The sequence below is a fragment of the Lontra canadensis genome, unplaced genomic scaffold, assembly GCF_010015895.1.
Source record: "Lontra canadensis isolate GAN:19392208 unplaced genomic scaffold, GSC_riverotter_1.0 scaffold103, whole genome shotgun sequence".
Taxonomy (NCBI): Eukaryota; Metazoa; Chordata; class Mammalia; order Carnivora; family Mustelidae; genus Lontra; species Lontra canadensis.
The window spans coordinates 607225-627583 of record NW_022631097.1 but is presented as its reverse complement, the minus strand read 5'-3'; the positions used below and the strand labels follow the sequence as shown (position 1 = coordinate 627583).

General features: G+C 39.6%; 1 protein-coding gene across 7 annotated transcripts in view; it reads right to left on the bottom strand.

Annotated features, from left to right (window-relative positions):
• Nucleotides 1-18582, bottom strand: part of PARP4 (poly(ADP-ribose) polymerase family member 4) — a 133465-nt gene extending 114883 nt beyond the window's left edge. For 3 of the 7 annotated variants that reach the window (XM_032838200.1, XM_032838204.1, XM_032838205.1), the window contains exons 1-5: nt 18419-18582; nt 13668-13800; nt 4898-5099; nt 4081-4147; nt 2385-2466 (exon numbers count right to left, since the gene is read on the bottom strand). In XM_032838200.1, the coding sequence (XP_032694091.1) occupies nt 2385-2466; nt 4081-4147; nt 4898-5099; nt 13668-13800; nt 18419-18489 (555 nt within the window). In that variant the 5' untranslated portion in view covers nt 18490-18582. Of the gene's footprint in view, nt 1-2384; nt 2467-4080; nt 4148-4897; nt 5100-13667; nt 13804-14852; nt 14915-16538; nt 16565-18417 lie in introns of those variants that run through there. The other 4 variants (XM_032838202.1, XM_032838203.1, XM_032838201.1 and 1 more) reach the window with 4 other exon arrangements.
• Between the last annotated feature and the right edge of the window lie 1777 nt (nt 18583-20359).

The window sequence follows — 20359 nt, the reverse complement described above, 5'->3', positions numbered from 1 at the left end:
TTTACAATTGCACCCAAAACAAGATACCTAGGAATAAACCTAACCAGAGAGGCAAAGAATCTGTACTCAGAAAACTAAAAGTACTCATGAAAGAGACTGAGGAAGACACAAAGAAATGGAAAAATGTTCCATGCTCCTGGATTGGAAGAACAAATTTTGTGAAAATGTCTATGCTACCTAAAGCAATCTACACATTTAAGGCAATCCCTATCACAATCCCACCCATTTTTTTTTTTTTTTGAAGAAATGGAACAGATAATCCTAAAATTTATATGGAACCAGAAAAGACCTCAAATAGCCAGAGGAATGTTGAAAAAGAAAGCCAAAGTTGGTGGCATCACAATTCCGGACTTCAAGCTCTATGACAAAGCTGTCATCCTCATGACAGTATGGTACTGGCACAAAAACAGACACATAGATCGATGGAACAGAATAGAGAGTTCAGAAATAGACCCTCAACTCTATGGTCAACTAATCTTCGATAAAGCAGAAAAGAATGTCCAGTGGAAAAAAGACAGCCTCTTCAACAAATGGTGTTGGGAAAATTGGACAGCCGCAGGCAGAAACATGAAACTGGACCATTTCCTTACACCACACACAAAAACAGAATCAAAATGGATGAAGGACCTCAATGTGAGAAAGGAATCCATCAAAATCCTTGAGGACAACACAGGCAGCAACCTCTTCGACCTCAGCTGCAGCAACTTCTTCCTAGGAAGATCACCAAAGGCAAGGGAAGCAAGGGCAAAAATGAACTATTGGGATTTCATCAAGATCAAAAGTTTTTGCATAGCAAAGGAAACCGTTAACAAAACCAAAAGACAACTGACAGAATGGGAGAAGATATTTGCAAATGACATATCAGATAAAGAGCTAGTATCCAAAATCTATAAAGAACTTAGCAAACTCAACACCCAAAGAACAAATAATCCAGTCAAGAAATGGGCAGTAGACATGAACAGACATTTCTGCAAAGAAGACATCCAGATGGCCAACAGACACATGAAAAGTGCTCCACATTACTCGGCATCATGGAAATACGAATCAAAACCGCAATGAGATACCACCTCACACCAGTCAGAATGGCTAAAATTAACAAGTCAGGAAATGACAAATGCTGGCAAGGATGAGGAGAAAGGGGAACCCTCCTATACTGTTGGTGGGAATGCAAGCTGGTGCAACCACTCTGGAAAACAGCATGGAGGTTCCTCTAAAAGTTAAAAATAGAGCTACCCTATGACCCAGCAATTGTACCACTGGGTATTTACCCCGAAGATACAAATGTAGTGATCTGGAGGGGCACATGTATCCGAATGTTTATAGCAGCAATGTCCACAATAGCCAAACTATGGAATGAACCTAGATGTCCACCAACAGATGAACAGATAAAGAAGATATGGTGTATATATACAATGGAATACTATGCAGCCATCAAAAGAAATGAAATCTTGCCACTTGCAACAACATGGATGGAACTAGAGGGTATTATGATGAGCGAAATAAGTCAATCACAGAAAGACAATTATCATATAATCTCCCTAATATGAGGAATTTGAGAGGCAACATGGGGGGTTTGGGGGATAAGGAAGGAAAAAATGAAACAAGATGGGATCAGGAGGGAGACAAACCATAAGAGACTCTTAATATCACAAAACAAACCTAGGGTTGCTGGGAGGAGGGAGATGGTGGTTGGGTTATGGACATTGGGGAGGGTATGTGCTATGGTGAGTGCTGTGAAGTGTGTAAACCTGGCGATTCACTGACCTGTACCCCTGAGGCTAATAATACATTATATGTTAATAAAAGATTTAAAAATTAAAAAAAAAGTACATATAGTTTATAGCTATATCTGTATATGTTTAAACTGTACCACTTTTTATATTTTCTTTATCACAGAGGAAATGTTTTTAAGTTATATTTTATTAAAATATCTAAAATATGTAAATCAGCATCATTTTGAATGCTAGGGTTTTCACTTATATGATACTGGAGAAATAATTTCCTCTTTTTCTTTTTAATGAATAATGTAAATACTTGGTGTCAAATCTACTCAAAAAAAAACGAGGGGTGCCTGGGTGGCTCAGTCATTAAGCGGCTGCCTTCAGTTCAAGTTATGATCTCAGGGTCCTGGGATCGAGCCCCGCATTGGGCTCTCTGCTCAGCAGAGAGCCTGCTTCCCCCTCTCTCTCTGCCTGCCTCTCTGCCTGCTTGTGCTCTTTATCTCTCTGTCAAATAAGTAAATAAAATCTTTAATAAAAAAATAAAGTTATGTTAATATTTTGTACTGTTTATATTTTTATTATGAGCACATATTACCTTTATAATAAAAACACTAAAAAGATAAATATTAAATTTTAAATATAAAATACAAATCAGCCTCTTACTTTTTCCAAGGTGTTGTATTTTGCAACTTCAAAGTCTTGTGGAAAATGAGGAATTTCAACATTCTGTTTACGAAACCTGAAACTTGTATAATAAAATTTTAACATTAAAATGGAATTTTAGATTAAACAGAATATTCATAAAATTTTTCTTACTATCCCCTAATTACATACAAAATACATTTTAAGTCCCTAATCCCTCCTCAGATACTCTGAAAATGGTTAAAAAGTCTTGTGTAATGAGCTGGATTCCTCCTTTGGATAACTCTAGAGCTCTGATGCCGAATACTGAGTGTCTGCATTGGAAGGTGGGGTGGGATGAAGCACAAATGGAGGTGAAAGAGAAGCAGGCCAGTGCACTGGAGAGAGCACCAGTCCTAGCAGTGGCAGGTGACCTGTGCTCTCTTGGGTCCTGGCCCTAATGAAGCTGTGTCACTCAGGCAGGATCATACCGGAGACTCTGTACTACAGTCATTCCCCACCCCCTTTAAAATAAAGGCATCAGATTTCGCATAGTCTGTACTTTTATTTTTTATATTTGTTCTGTCTTTTAACAGTACTATTAACAAATAAAATAAGGCTCAATGTGATGCTTAATTGATACTACAGTTGTGGGTATGCTTTACAAAACCATATATAACTGTAGTTTCGGGGCACCTGGGTGGCTCAGTCCTTAAGCGTCTACCTTCACTCAGGTCATGATCCCAGGGTCCTGGGATAGAGCCTGACTTGGACTCCCTGCTAAGGTGGGGGTGGAGGGACCTGCTTCTCTCTCTCGCACTCCCCCTGCTTGTATTCCCTCTCTCACTGTCTCTCTCTGTTAAATAAAGAAGCACAAAACAAAACAACAACAACAAAAACAAACAAACAAAAAATGAACAAAAAAACCCCTGTAGCCTCATATACTCCATTTGCAGAAGGTTGTCACTATTTCTATTTTTTACATATTAGGTAGGGAGTAAGGAAGAGTCTCAACTCTAAAGGCTTCTCGGTAAGGTAGCAGGGTAAGCAGACTACCCATATCTCATCTCCAGTGCCTTCTCTTTTTAAAAATCAATCTAACAATTATGTCCATTCTTATATAATACTAAGATGGAAATAATTAGCACTATACTAGTTGAGGTAAAAAGTCTTAAATAAACAAAAGCCTAGAATTAGAGAAGCAAGATAAATGAAAATACTACAAAAACATGAGGTATTAATAGCATTTTAAAACTGTTTGAGCATCTTTCTTCAGTTCGGGTCATGATTTCAAGTGTTATCAGATCAAGCCCGCATCGGGCTCCCCACTTATTGCTTATCGGGGAGTCTGTTTGTCCTTCTCTCTCTCCCTCTGCTCCACCCTCCTACTCGCTCTCTCTGTCTCTCTCTCAAATAAATAAATAAATAAATAGAATCTTAAAAAACAAAACAAAACCTGTGCTTGAGGTTTACAAAACATTTTGCAAACTGAATCTTAATGATTAGAAGTAGATTACTCTGAGGACACCTGTGTGACTCAGTCAGTTAAGCATCTGCCATCAGCTCAGGTCAGGATCCCAGAGTCCTGGGAATACTTCATCAGGCTCCTTGTTCAGTGGGGAGCCTGATTCTGCCTCTGTCTGCTGCTCCCCCTGTTTGTGCGTGCTCTCTCTCTCTCACACACACAAATAAATAAATTAAATAAATAAAATTAAATTAAAAAAAAAAAGTAGATTACTCTGTGAATTCCAAAATGTTTTCCTTCTCCATGGAATTGTCCAGGTACGGATCATCTGTTGTCACTTCTAAAACAAAAACAAAAACACTTGTTTACTACTCAAAGATTTATTAAAATTATAAACAATAAATCCTAGAATTTTTAAGATTCTTGAATATAGGTAATACTTAACACGCTATTCCTTTTTTTTTTTTTAATGTTCTTAAAGTAACTATAGTAATTGGTAATCTAAGGATAGTACAAATGGGACAAAAAGAAGGTAGATTAAAATAAAAGATAGTGAGAATATATCATGATTTTATTTTAATAGACATGTGAGGAGAATTCTAATATCTGTATTATTTGAAACTCATTGATGGATATATAATTTCAAATGATATTTTTCTTTTTTTAAGATTATGGTGAGGGGTGCCTGGGTGGCTCAGTGGGTTAGGCCTCTGCCTTCAGCTTGGGTCAGGGTCTCAGGGTCCTGGGATCGAGCCCCACATTGGGCTCTCTACTCGGTAGGGAGGCTGCTTCCCCCTCTCTCTCTGTCTGCCTCTCCACCTACTTGTGATCTCTCTGTGTCTATCAAATAAATAAATAAAAATCTTAAAAAAAAAAGATTATGGTGAGTATAGTTATGAAATGCATTTCTAGTATGCTGCAGGGTCAAAATGAGTTCCCCAGTGCCATCATGTCACAAATGAAGGACCTGAGGATGTTTGATAATTTTTGTAATATGTCTAGACCATTCTTCAACTATACTGCCTTTGATAAACCAAAATGTTTACTATAGCATCTGTAATATATTAAGCGCTTGATATAAAATACTTACCAGAACTGCTTGCCTTATGACAAGGAGGTGGTGTGATGTCCAGTGCCTTATTAGGATCATAATTCATTACGTCCAAAAGCCTCCTTTCTTTGATAGAGTCCCATATAAAATCTGGGTTTATAATATGGATATGGTTCTTTTGGATAGACTTCAGTTGATACTGGCTCAGAACATCAGCATTGTCTAAGATTATATGTGTGCACTTAGAAAAAAAGAATCAATTCATTATGTACGTATAGAAATAAATCTAAATACTTTTATCTGTTAGTTTCATCCTTAAAAGTCTTTCTTTATTAAGTTCAATTAGCCAACATATAGTACATCATTAGTTTTTGATGTAGTGTTCAATGATTGATTAGTTGCATATAACACCCAGTGCTCATCAGATAATGTACCCTCCTTAATGCCATTCACTCCGTTACCCCAACCCCCCACCCTCTGCCTTCTGCAACCCTCAGTTTGTTTCCCAGAGTCTAGAGTCTCTCATGGTTTGTCTCCCTCTCTGATTTCTTTCCATTCAGTTTTCCCTCCCTTCCTCTATGGCCCTCTGCGCTATTCCTTATGTTCCATGTATGAGTTCCATATGATAACTGCCTTTCTCTGCTTGACTTATTTCACTTAGCATAATACTCTGTTCTATCTGTGTGGATGCAAATGGTAGGTATTCATCCTTTCTAATGGCTGAGTAATGTTCCATTGTATATATGAACCACATCTTTACCCATTCATCTATTGAAGGACATCTTGGCTCCTCCCACTCTTACGACTATTGTGGAAGTTGTTTCTATGAACGCTGGGGTGCATATGTCCCTTCTTTTCACTACATCTGTATCTTTGTGGTAAATACCTAGTAGTGCAAATACTGGGTCATAGGGAAGCTCTATTTTTAACTTCTTGAGGAACCTCCATACTGTTTTCCAGAGGACCTGTACTAGCTTGATTCCACATCTTCGCCAACATTTGTTGTTCTCCTCTAGGATTTTGATGGATTCCGTCTCACATTTAGGTCTTTTATCCATTTTGAGTTTATCTTTGTGTATGGTCTAAGAGAATAGTCCAGTTTCATTCTTCTGCATGTGGCTATCCAATTTTCCCAGCACCATTTATTGAAGAGACTGTCTTATTTCTATTGGATATTCCTTCCCACTTTGTTGAAGATTAGTTGACCACAGAGTTGAGGGTCCATTTCTGGGCTTTCTATTCTCTTCCAGTGATTTATGTGTCTGTTTTTGTGCCAGTACCATGCTGTCTTGATGATCACATCTTTGTTATACAGCTTAAAGTCAGGCATTGTGATGCCCCCAGCTTTGGTTTTCTTTTTCAACATTCTCCTTGTGACCAGTGTCTTTTCTGGTTCCATACAATTTTCAGATTGTTTATTCCAGTTCTGTGAAAAAGGTTGATAGATTGCATTGAGTGTGTAGATTTCTCTGGGTAGCATAAACATTTCTTCCAATCCATGAGCATGGAATGCTTTTCTATCTCTTTGTGTCTTTCTCAATTTCTTTCATAAGTGTTCTGTAGTTTCTAGAGTACAAATCCTTTGCTCTTTGGTTAAGTTTATTCCTAGTTATCTTATGGGTTTTGGTGCAATTGCATATGGGATCAATTCCTTAATTTCTCTTTATTCAGACACATTGTTAGTGTATAGAAATGCAACTGATTTTTGTGCATTGATTTTGTATCCTGCCATGTTGCTGAATCACTGTTATGAGTTCTAGCAGTTTTGGGGGGGGAGTCTTTTGAGTTTTCCACATAAAGTATCATGTCATCTGCAAAGAGAGAGAGTTTTACTTCTTTGTCAGTTTGAAAGCTTTTATTTCTCTTTGTTGTCTGATTGTTAAGGCTGAGACTTCTAGTACTAGGTTGAACAGCAGTGGTGAGAGTAGGCATCCCTGTTGTGTTCCTGACCTTAGGGGAAAAGCTCTCAGTTTTTCCCCACTGAGAAGATTTGCTGTGGGCTTTTCATAGATGGTTTTTATGATATTGAGGTATGTTCCCTCTATTCCTATCCTTCAAGAGTTTTAATCAAGAAATTATCTGTACTTTGTTGAATGCTTTCTCTGCATCAATTGAGAGGATCATATGATTCTTGTCTTTTCTCTTACTAATGTGCTCTGTCACATTGATTGATTTGTGAATGCTGAACCACCCTTGCACCCCAGGAATAAACTCCATCTGGTAGTGGTGAATCATCCTTTTAATGTACTATTGGATTCTATTGGCTGGGATCGTGTTGAGTATTTTGGCATTTATGTTCATCAGGGATATTTGTCTGTAATTCTCTTTTTTGATCGGGGTTTTTGTCTGGTTATGGAATCAAGGTAATGCTGGCTTCATAGAAGGAGTTTGGGAGTTTTCCTTCCATTTCTATTTTTTGAAAGAGCTTCAGTAGAATAGGTATTATTTCTTCTTTTTTTTAATGCTAAAGATTTTATTTATTTACTTGACAGAGAGAGAGAGACAGAGAGAGACAGCAAGAGCAGGAACACAAGCAGGAGGAGTGGGAGAGGGAGAAGCAGGCTTCCCACCGAACAGGGAGCCTGATGTGGGGCTCAATCCCAGGACCCTGGGATCATGACCTGAGCCAAAGGCAGATGCTTAACAACTGAGCCACCCAGGTGCCCCTCTTCTTTAAATGTTTGGTACAATTCCCCTGGGAAGCCATGTGGCTTTGGACTCTTGTTTTGGGAGGTTTTTGATTACTGCTTCAATTTCCTTGCTGGTTATTGGTCTGTTCAGGTGTTTTACCTCTTCCTGTTTGTCTTGGTAGTTTATACATTTCTAGGAATGCATCCATTTTGTTGGCATATAGTTGCTCGTAATATATTCTAACAATTACTTGTATTTCCTTGGTATTGGTTGTGATCTCTCCCCTTTCATTTATGATTTTATTAATTTGGGTCCTTTCTCTTTTCTTTTGTATAAGTCTGGCCAGAGGTTTATCAATCTTATTAATTCTTTCAAAGAACCACCTCCTAGTTTTATTGGTCTGTTCTACTGTTCTTCTGGTTTCTATTTCATCGATTTGTGCTCTAATCTTCAATATTCTCTTCCTCTACTTCGTTTAGGTTTTATATGCCATTCTTTCTCCAGGTCGTTTAGGTATACGGTTATCTTGTGTATTTGGGATTTTTCCAATTTTTTTGAGAGCAGCTTTAACTACTATGTACTTCCCTCTCAGGACAACTTTCGCAGTACCCCACATGTTTTGAATTGATGTGTTTTCATTTTCATTAGTTTGCATGAATTGTTTAAGTTCTTCTTTAATTTCCTGATTGACCCATTCATTCTTTAGCAGGATGTGCTTTAACCTCCAAGTGTTTGAGTTCCTTCCAAATTTCTTCTTGTTATGGAGTTCCAGTTTCAAAGCATGTGGTCTGAAAATATGCAGGGAATGACTCAATCTTAGGTCTCAGTTCAGACCTGACTTGTGACTCAGTATGTGATCTATTCTGGAGAATGTTGCATGTGCACTCAAGAAGAATGAGTATTCTGCTGTTTTAGGATGGAGTGTTCTGTATATATCTGTGAAGTCCATCTGGGCCAGTGTGTCATTCAAAGCCCTCATTTCTTTATTGATCTTCTGCTTAGATGATCTGTCCATTGCTATGAGTGGGGTCTGCAAGTCCCCTACTATTAATGCATTATTATCAGTATGTTTCTTTACTTTGGATATTGTTTTATATAATTGGCTGCTCCCACATTGGGAGCATAGATATTTCCAATTGTTAGATCTTCGTGTCAGATAGACCCTTTGAGTATGATATGTTGTTCCTCTACATCTCTTATGAAAGTCTTCTGTTTAAAATCTAATTTGTCTGATATGAGGACTGCTACTCCAGCTTTCTTTTGAGGTCCATTGGCATGGTAAATGGTTCTCCAGCCCTTCACTTTTAATTTGGAGGTGACTTTAGGTTCAAATTAGTCTCTTGTAGACAGCATATGGATGGGTCCTGCTTTTTCAATCCAATCTGATACCCTGTGTCTTTTGATTGGAGCATTCAGCCTATTTACATTCAGAGTAACTACTGAAAGATATGAATTTAGTGACATTGTATTGCCTGCAAAGTCCGTAGTTTGTTCTGTAGATTGTCTGTTACTTTCTGGTCTATGTTACTCTTGGGCTCTCTCTTTGCTTACAGTATCCCCCTTAGTATTTCTTACAGGGCTGGCTTGGTGGTCACATATTCTTTCAGTTTCTGTCTGTCCTGGAAACTCTGTTATCTCTCCTTCCATTCCGAATGACAGCCTTGCTGGAGAAAGTATTCTTGGCTGCATGTTCCTCTCATTTAGTACTCTGAATATATCTTGCCAGCATTTTCTGGCCTTCCAGGTTTCTGTGGATAGGTCTGATGTTATTCTGATGTTCCTCCCTCCATATGTAAGGAATCTCCTCTCCCTAGCTTCTCTCAGCATAACTTCTTTGGCTCTAAGATTTGCAAGCTTCACTATTATAGGTCAGGGTGTTGATCTGTTTTTATTGATTTTGGGAGGGTTCCTCTCTGTCTCTTGGACATGAGTGCTTATTTTCTTTCTCAAATTAGGGAAGTTCTCAGCCATGATTTGCTCAAATATACCTTCTAGCCCTCTCTCTCTTTCCACCCTCTCTTGGATCCTGATGATTCTGACATTGGTTCTTTTCAATACATCATTAAATTCTCAAAGCCTTTCTTAGTGGGCTATTAGTTGTTTTTCTCTCTTTTTCTTCAACCTCCTTGCTTTCCATCAGCCTGTTCTCTAGATCACTGATTTTCTCTCTGTCTCACTGACCCTAGTTGTTAAAGCATCCAACTTAGATGGCATCTCATTCACAGCACTTTTAGATCATTAGCACTTTTAGGCCTGATTAGATCTCATTACCACCCTTAGATATTCTGTATTGTCATTTATACTCTTTTCAAGCCTAGCTATTAACTTTATAATTGCTATCAGGTCATGATCTCGGGGTCCTGGGACCGAGCCCCACATCGGGTTCTCTGCTCAGCAGGGAGCCTGCTTCTCTCTCTCTCTCTGCCTGCCTCTCTGCCTACTTGAGATCACTGTCTGTCAAATAAATAAATAAAATCTTAAAAAAAAAAAAGGAAAGAAAAAATCCAAAGAGGTCAGACAGCACCACAGAAAAGCAAACAAGGCAAGATGAACCAAAACAATAAAAAAAGGGGCATGGGAGAGACTATAATCTCACAGGGTGGACATAGCAGGGTGATACTCTTGCTCCTGATTGAATTTTGGTTTCTGTGTTAGAAGACACTACATCCCAAAATTGCAAGGAAAGCAAAGTTTATATATATATAAAATTGGATAGAGTGAAAAAAGGACAAGAATGAGGCATAAATCTATAAAATGTAGATGTGAGAAAAAAAGTTAAAAAATAACTTAAAAACATAAGTTGGTAAATAAGAATCTAGTTGAAATGCGGAAAAGGTTAAAAAAATGTAAAATTTTAGACTGAAGAATAAACCAATCATGAGGTAACATCTGGAACTCAATATATTATTTGCCCCTGGTTCTGGGGTTTTACCATTCTGTGGGATTTATAAGCTTGTTATCCACCTGTTCTTAGGTCTGTCTTCTCAGGGAGGGGCCTGCTGTTCTACTTCTCAGGTGTCTTTCCCTGGGCAAATTTGCCCCACCCCTTGTCAGGGGGATGGGCTCGAGATGAACTGGTTGTCTGTGTTGCTTTTATTTCTTGGTGGCTTTCCACACCTCTTCAGAGGGTCAGAGCAAAAACAGCCATGCCAGGATCTCTGGCCCACAGGCACGAGATCACAGTTTCCCTTCTTCAATAAACCCTGCAGGTCAAATTATCTCCACATCTGTGTGTATCAAGCCCACAGACTTCTGCAGTTCACCCCCACTACACTTCTCCTGGGGCGTGCCTCTGGTGCCCATGAGCAACACTTCGCTTTGTGTCTTTGCAACTGCAAGTGGTTGTGAGCTCACACACATCCTGCTCTGCTGCTCCCAGGTCACAGCTGGGTGCCATCCTACTCTCCTTTCTGGGGCCATCAGTGCCTGAGAACTGTTGTCCAGTCGTAGGCACAGCCTCTGTGTGCCACACTCCACAGACTCTGGCAATTCGCACCCAATTCACACCAGGGGGTGCTCTAAGGGTCCATGAGTCTTACTGCACTTTGTGTCTTTTTGACTGTGAGTGGTTCTGGGGTCAGGCACGGACCCTGCTCCATTTCTCTCAGGTAATAGCTGGATGCCATCCTACTCTCCTTTCTGGAGCCACTACTTCCCTGAGAGTTGTTGCTAGATTCATGGGAGCAGCTGTTTTGTCTCTATCCAGGAGATGTTAAACAGCCCACATGATCCAGTTGCCTGGGGCGAAGAGTAGTCTTCCTACCAGCCCAGCTCATGGATTATGGTGACTGGAGCTGAGAGTCCCTTCTGAGCTCTCTGACCATAACCAGTTTCCCACTTCACTGCTCGGGCACCCTATTGGATCAGGCACCCCCATTCTTTCTGTGTCTCCGGGATCCTGAGATCACAATGACCCACTTAGAATTCTGCTCTTTCCATCTCCTGTGCCCCTTTAAGAAATCTGTCCTAGTGAGCAATTTCTAAGAGTTCTGATTTCACGCTCCAGTGTTATATCACTTTCCAGCAGCTGGCTTATGGAGGATCCTTCCCCACTCTCTTTATCTTAAGATATCTCCCACAGATTCACAATTCCACATCTCCTACCTTGCAAAAAGCAATTGTTTTTCTGCTTGTAGAGTTCCAAATATATTTTCTTACAACTCAGGCTGAATTTGTGTGTGTTCAGAGTAGTTCTATAGATATCCAGCTAAATTCAAGGGACCAAATAAAATGAGGTCCCCTGCTCTGTCACCATCTTGCCCTAGAATGCTCACCCTTAAAAGTCTTGAAGATAATTTATAGTAATCTTTCTCAGACTTCTAAAACACTTACAAATAAAATAATTTTTAGTTAAATAAAAGTTTAAAAAATCAATAGTTTTTAAAGAATAGGGATAGGGATATACCATAATTGATTAACCAACCCTAGAGGTTATTCCCAAGTTTTCACTGCTTTAAACAATGCTGTACTGAGTTACTTCATGTACACATATTTGTACATTTGTTTAATTGTTTTCTTAGGAGTGGAATGATAGATTCAAAAGGTATTCATTATTTATTTAACTTGTTAAGTTGTAATTTTATTAATTTATTATGAATAAATAGTATATGCACATTGTAGAATATCTACAAAGTAAAATAATAATAATAATAATAATAAATTAACATATATTTATACCATTGTTCCCAGTTCATCTCCCCAGAGGCATCTGTTTTTTTTGTTTTTGTTTTTTTTTAAAGATTTTATTTATTTAATTGACAGAGAGATCACAAGCAGGCAGAGAGGCAGGCAGAGAGAGGAGGAAGCAGGCTCCCCGCTGAGCAGAGAGCCCCATGCGGGGCTCGATCCCAGGACTCCGAGATCATGACCCGAGCCGAAGGCAGCGGCTTAACCCACTGAGCCACCCAGGCGCCCCCAGAGGCATCTGTTTTAACTTGTTTCTGGAGTATCCTTCGAAGCTATTCTATGAATAGGCAACACAAATATAAGTACACAGCCCTAATTTTAGTCACAAATGGCAGCATACTAAACATGATGTTCTGTACCTGCTTTTCCACTTAATAATTCATCTTGGAGCTCATTCCTTAACAATACATAGTTGTCTCATTCATTATAATACATAGTATGCACATTTCAAAAGTTTATATACATTGGCAACATAATTTCCAAAAAGTTTACACTATGTGGGAATTTCTGGAAATGAGAGACCATGTTGGCATTCTTTACCCAGAAGATAAACTGAGAAGGCATAACTGGCATGAATTATTCATCCATGCACAGAAATGGAAACAGGCAAGTGAGGAAAGCTGTATTAAGGGATGTATATACAGTTCTGCCTAAACTGGAGGTAAACAGGGACATTCCATTTCTGATAATCACAGGCAAACTACTAAATGCCAGAGGGCACCCAGGATCTAGCTGGAGTTGAACATACTTCACAGAACAAATTAGACTCATGGTCAGCAAGCCCCAGGGATGTGGTCCAGGAAGGGTCAGGCTAAGCCACCAATCTTAAACTGTCAGGCCTACAATTCCATTTCAAGAGAGGGAAAGTAGCTTTCTTCGGACTTTAAATAAACAAAACAATCAGTACAAGCTGTATAAGCAGTTCAAGATGAGTTTACATGTTTTTCTTTGTCCCGAGTCACACTGTACAGGTGACATTCAGGGATAACATACTAGGGAGTGATTAGATGGAATGCTTTTTGCAAATGCTGTACACCATCACTTTTCTCCTTCAAGAATAGATTTGGCTGGTCTGTAATTATTTCTGTTTAGGTCTTCAGATCTTGTACTCTAATAACCTCGGATTCACAAGGTACGTGGAATTTCTCTACAGCTCAAGGAAATGGAGAGAAGGTGGGACGCATGGTCTTTCCTCCTCTGCCTTTCTCCAGCCCAACTTCCCTGTTAATGATGTCTTAATTTCACCTGCCTTCAGTGACTTTCTTCTGTGGCCAATTGTCTCTGCTTACCCTTCTAACCATGACCCATTCTCCCTTAAAAAAAAAAATATTAATTTATTATTTTAAGTAAGCTCTATGCCCAACATGGGGCCTTAACTCAAGACCCCAAGATCAAGAGTCGCATGATCTTCCCACTGAGCCAGCCAAGCATCCTGAACTACCCTCCCTGAACGGACAGTATTTATCACACAGTTCTTACAAAGTTTACATACCTGAGGATTTAATAAAAAGGAAAAATTTCCACCATTCTCCTTAATGTCATTTTGTAGCTTTTTCTTCTGTTGACGAGCTAAGTGCTTGACTTTCAAACAGAAGTTACAATTTGCAAAGATCCTCACAGTCATCCTGTAGGGAAAAAAGTTTCAAGTCATAGTTTTAAAGGATTTTCAATGGAATATTATTGAGCCATCAAAAAGAATGAAATCTTGCAATTCGCAATGACATGGCTAGAACTAGAGGGTATTATGCCAAGTGAAATAAGTCAGTCAGAGAAAGACAAAAACCATATGATTTCACTCATATGTGGAGTTTAGAAACAAAACAGAAGAACACTGGAGAAGTGAAGGAAAAATAAGATATAAACAGAGAGGGGGCAAATCATAAGAGACTTAAAAAAAAAGATTTTATTTATTTATTTGAAAGAGAGGATCTCCAAAAGACTCCGTGTGGAGCACAGAGCCTGATGCGAGGCTCGATCCCAGGTCCCCAAGATCATGACCTGAACCAAAATCAAGAATCAGATGCTTAACTAACTGAGCCATCCAGGCACCCCAGTCATAAGATACTCTTAACACAGGGAACAAACTGACAGTTGCTGGAGGGGAGGTGGGTGGGGAGATGGGGTGACTGGGTGATGGCCATTAAGGAGGGCACTTGATGTAAGGAGCACTGGGTGTTAGATGCAACTGATGAATCACTAAATTGTACCCCTGAAACCAGTAATACAGTATATGTTAACAAAATTGAATTTAAATAATAAATAAATAAATAAACCACAGTATAATAAAATTCAGGGGAGTCTGTGGAAAAAAAAAGGATTTTCTTTTCAGTGAATATAAATGACAGTGCATCAGGAATTATTCTACATGCATACAATGTGAATATGGGCATTATTTTATTTTTTTTTTTTATTTTTTTTTTTTTTAAGATTTTATTTATTTATTTGACACAGAGAGATCACAAGTAGACAGAGAGGCAGGCAGAGAGAGAGGGAAGCAGGCTCCCTGCTGAGCAGAGAGCCCGATGCGGGACTCGATCCCAGGACCCTGAGATCATGACCTGAGCTGAAGGCAGCGGCTTAACCCACTGAGCCACCCAGGCGCCCTGGGCATTATTTTAAAAAGACATATTGCAATCATTTTTAACTACAAAAATTGAACAGTGATCAAACTTGCAACAAGTACGTTGGTTTTAGAATCATTTCTAGCTTTATGGCTGGTACTATGGTGCTCCAAAATTCTTTGGTATAGGCTCGTACTATATATCTTAATGAAAATGTACAGATTTCAGTTACAGATCAGGTGTGTGGTTTAAGAACACAAAGCACTTCTTTCTAAATTAAAAATTAATATATGCGATAGTGAAGCCACAGATTTTATACATAATTCTTTAAAACTTAAAAGACACTTAGTCCCATTAGTTATGTGGATGTCTGTTAGCCATTCTAGAGAAAAAACTGACCAATTAGTAATAAAAATATGCAACTTATGTTTAAATGGAAACATATTTGTGTTTTAATTTAATTTCTTTTACTGTCCTACTTTCCTATATATGGAAAAGAATTACTTCTAAGAAAAATAGGCATATTTTGAATGGAAAGAAATGTATAAGTATTTAACAATAAACTTTGTTTGCCTTTTCTTCCAGGCTTTTTTTCTATGTGTATGTACTGTAATGGATTATGTTATTATCAAAATTGAAATCATACTATATTCACAATACCTATCTTGCATTTTGTTTCAGCATTTTGTCTTTAGCATCAAATCATTAATTATTCCTGGAAAACATTTTTAAGAGAGGCTATCTTAGCTATATGTCATAAATGAACTATTTCTATTGTTGGGCAATCAAATTACTTCTAAATTTTGGTATCAAAAACAAAGCTATAGGGACACTTGGGTGGTTCGGGTGGATAAGTGTCAGGGATCCAGTCCCTCATCGGGTTCCTTGCTAGGTGAGGTAGCCTGTTTCTCCCTCTGCCTGCTGTTCCCCCGCTAGTGCTTGCTCACACACACTCTCTCTCTTTGACAAATAAATAAAATTTTAAACAAACAAAAAAACAAAACAAAACTTATGGGAGAGTCTAGGTGGCTCAATTGGTTAAGAGTCTGACTCTTGATTTTGGCTCTGGTCATGACCTTGGGTTCCAGGATCAACTCAGTGGAGAGCCCGCTGGAGACAGTTTCTCCCTTTGTGCCCCCCACTTCTCTCAAATAAATAAACCTTTTTTAAAAGATGTTTATTTATTTATTTGATAGAGAGAGAGACAGCAAGAGAGGGAACACAAGCAGGAGTGGGAGAGGGAGAAGTGGGCTTCCCGCTGAACAGGGAGACAGATGTGAGATTCGATCCCAGGACCATGGGATCATGACCTGAGCTGAAGGCAGATGCTTAACAACTGAGCCACCCAGGCACACTTCAAATAAATCAATCTTTAAGAAAAAAAGCTATGATGCACACACTTACATGTAAATCTTTGTTTGCAATTCCAATGGTTGTCTTAGAAAATAGTCCTGAAATCCTAAACAATACTGACTCAAAAAGCTTAAATAATTTTTATTCTTGTTAAATTATATTACTCTTAGTTTTACCTTAAATTGTATTATTTTTCAGTTTTGCTTAAATTTTCAAGGAAAGTACTATGAATTTGTCTTTCTAAAAATAACTTCTCCCCCAAAGTAGGTTAACCAGAATGGAGAAAAATAAAGAGCATCTACAGTGCTGGAAATGTTCTAAACCAGATAATGGTGATGATGCACAACTCATTAAAAGTCTTTGAATCATACAATTAAAATGGGCGAATTTAATGGTATGTAAAGTATATCTCAGTAAAGTTGTTTTTTAAAAAGCACTTATAGGGGCACCTGGGTGGCTCAGTGGGTTAAGCTGCTGCCTTCGGCTTAGGTCATGATCTCAGGGTCCTGGAATTGAGCCCCGCATCAGGATTCCTGTGCAGCAGGGAGCCTGCTTCCTCCTCTTTCTCTGCCTGCCTCTCTGCCTACTTGTGATCTCTCTGTCAAATAGATAAATAAAATCTTTAAAAAAAAAAAAAGCACTTATGATCCCTCCATGAGAAATAACACCACTGTTGATTTTGATATTTCTTTCAATATCTTTAGATATTATTCTTCCCTGTATCAATATATTTTATAAATTATTTTAATAAAAATATGTTATTTGTGAAATTATTTATTGAATTTTATAGCCAGTTTCTTTTATCTAACTTTTAATGAGTATATGCCCAATATCACTAAATAGTCTTTGAAAATATCTGTTGTGGCTATGTGTAATTTAACTCTTCCCCAAGTCATCAGATATTTGGTTACTGAAAATTGTTCATTATTAAAAATATACTTTGAGGGAAATGTTTTAAACATATATTTTTGGCCAAATCTCTGTCATTGTTTCCTTAGAATAGATGGCCAGAAGTGGAATTACTGAGTCAAACAGTACAGATATTTTTTAACCTTTATTTTGGTGGCAAAATGTACCTCACATAAAATTTGCCATTTTAACCATTTTTAAGTGTACAGTTCGTGGAACTATTTGTGAAACCAAAATATAAACAAACACTTTAAACAACTCTCTGGCCTCTTCCTCACAGCTGAGGCCCTGTAGGGGTAGTGAAACGAACACTCAAATACTGTGAAATCTCAAGTCAGGCCTTGACTTCTGTCTTCCTATTCATAGTAGGAAGTGAAACTAACACTATTAATTCTGTGAAATCTGAAGTCAGGCCTTGGCTTCTGCCTTCCTCCAGATTGTATATGGAGTCTCTCTTCCATGTGTGGCCTCTCCTGGCTAGCAGCTTTCTTAACATGTGCCACCAGTCTCTCCCTTCTTTCCAAGCTTCTCCTAAACAGTCAGTGTTCATTTATGTGGGCATCGGAGCTTATTGTGTACATAGGAGATTTTGGAGTCAGTCTCTGTGTTAGGAGCACAGGATAAGAACACACATCCCCAGCTCCTGAGAAACAACCTAAGCTCCTCCTCACAAATTCCAGCTACTCTATTCTCAACATGCAAATATGGAGAGGATTTCCTCCCTTATCATTACACTCCACTTTAAATATTTTTATGTGTTTATTGTTATTTTGTAATCCAGAGTCAAAAGTTTGAACATTCAGCAGTGCCATGTTCCTCTGGACAAATGCCCAGCTGAGTCACTGGGCATTCCCCGCAAGAAGTATTTACCATTAAATAAAGTTTACAAAAAACAAAGTTTTCAATTTTGATCTTCAACATGCTCATTGAATGTTTCTATCATGATGTTCCTAATTTCGAGGTCAGATTACATTCCCTGATTATTCAAAAAATACTGTATTTTTTTTTTGAAACGTTTACTTTTCCAAACCTAAATTGAAGAATACCTCATTTTAAGAAGATAGGGTGTCTGCCTACTAGAAGCAAAAAAACAGAGTTTTGTTGCCATCTGCTCATTTTCCCCGAGCCCGGAGCGCGCTCAGAGACCCGGCTGTGAGCACCGGCTCCCTTTGGCTGCCCCACCTGTGTCCTGTCACCTGGGCCGCCGACTCGCTCGAGAACACGCCAATGCCCGGGAAGGCTCGGGCTGCATGAGCGTGCATGCAGTCCCACTGCAACCAGCGCGGTAAGGCCAACCACGCAACCACCATCAGCGGCGGCACAGAGCTGAGCCAGCCGCTCAGGATGGGAGTCGACACGGCCACCCTCGGCCAAGACTACCCCAACCGCCCACGGGGTCCGGCCAGCCGCGCCCACGCACCTGCCAGGGGATATGGCCCACTCCCGACACTCGCTGCTCCTGGCGCTCCTGGCTCGGGACTCTCCTCGCATCCGATGCTCCGGGCTCTGGAAGCTCCCCGCTGCCTACTCTCCCCACTCCCAGAGCTCCCTCACCGCCTGCTTCCGGATTCCGGGCTCCAAACTCCCGGCAAGGACCCGAGGCGTGGTCCCGGCAGGCAGTGCCCCTGAGAGCGCTGCCGGAAGCCCGCCCTTGGCTGCCTCCAGAGGCCCAGCCCGGCGACCCACACAGCATTGCTCTTAGGCGGAAGATCGAGGGGCTGCCCCGGGATTAAGTAGTTGGCTGGGCTCGGGTTTCTCTTCCTGGATCAGACTGAGGATTCAGGACTTTTTTTTTTTTTTTAAAGATTTTATTTGTTTGCGAGAGAAAGAGCACAAGCAGGGGAAGGGGCAGAGGGGGAGAGAGAGAGAGAGAGAGAGAGAGAGAGAGAGAGAGAATCCTCAAGCTGACTCCCTGCTTAGCACAGAGCCCAAGGGGCCTTGAAGAGGTGTCAGTCCTAGGACCCTGAGATCATGACCTGAGCCAAAGTCGGAGGCTTAATCTACTCAGCCACCCAGGCATGTCAAGTGTTCAGGATTTTTTTCAGTTCCATCTTTAAGGCAGGATTTGGCCAATGAAGTTAACTCCGAAGTTGGAGTTTGATTAAAAGGGGGTGAATGGTGCTGCCATTTAACTGAGAAGTGAGAGTAATTCCCAGAAGCAAGTAAGAAGCAAATTTCAGGAGGGTTTGAGAATGGAGAAGCAGGAGGTTAAGATAATGAATTTAGTTTAGGACTTACTGAATTTGAAACTTGTTGTAGTGTTCTCAAGTAGTTATAAATATAGATCTACCATTCCAGAGAGGTGGGGGCTGAGATTCACTGGGTAGGGGGAAAATAATAGGAAACAATAAAATTCTCCAGATAGTGGATTAAATGAGAATAGAAGAGATGTAGAGCAGATATGGACTTGAATTCTGACTCTACTATTTGTTACTCAGGGGACTGTGGACAAGGTACTTTAATGGGGCCCCTGTTTCATCATTACCTTTTGGGTGGTGTAAGGATCAACTTAGGTGACAGCAGCAAAAATGGTACAGTAGGGAGGCTCAGGGTCCAACCCTGCCCCCAAACATTTTTATTTATTTATTTTAAAAAATGTTTTAAAAATATTTTTATTTTTTTATTTGAGAGCAAGTGAGAGAGAGAGAGAGCAGGTGAGGGGGGTGGGTAGGGAAAGCGGGAGAGGGAGAAAGACTCCTGCTGAGCAGGGAGCCAGGTGCTGGACTGGATCACGGGACACTGGGATCATGACCTGAGCAGAAGGCAGATGCTTAACCAACTGAACCACCCAGGCGCCCCCCAAAACCCAGCAAAAACTGTCAGAAACAACCTTATCAGAATACGGAAGATAGTCAAAGTTTTAGAGCAAACAAGCAAATATGTAACCAGGAAAAAGGCCACTGAAACAAGGTAGGAGATGTTTACATGTTTTCTCTTACTCTAGCTTCACTCCCTTTGCCAGTCCTCATTCCCAGTTTGTATAATCTGGCTCTGGGAGGAGCAGAGACTTTGTCTTATGGAATTATGTTTGTTTTGACCTGTGTGGGGTTTCTGTGAAGGACTGATACTATGGGTTTACCTTTGTTTTTCCTAACTCAGATTTTCTCAGGCAGAAAAACAGCTACTTAGGGAATGTAATGTTCAAGAACATCGAAAGGAAAATGAACAACCTCCTGCCTGGGCAACAAAACCAAAAAAACCCAAAAAGGAAAGAACAGGCTGAAAGACTAGGAGGAAAAGTAAGGGAAGAAAAGTCAGGAGTGAGATTTTTTTGAAAAATAAGGTCTTTGAAAAGCTCCTGTGTATACTGGGGCATATAGTATATATATATATGCAGCACACGTGCCCAGGACTCATGCTC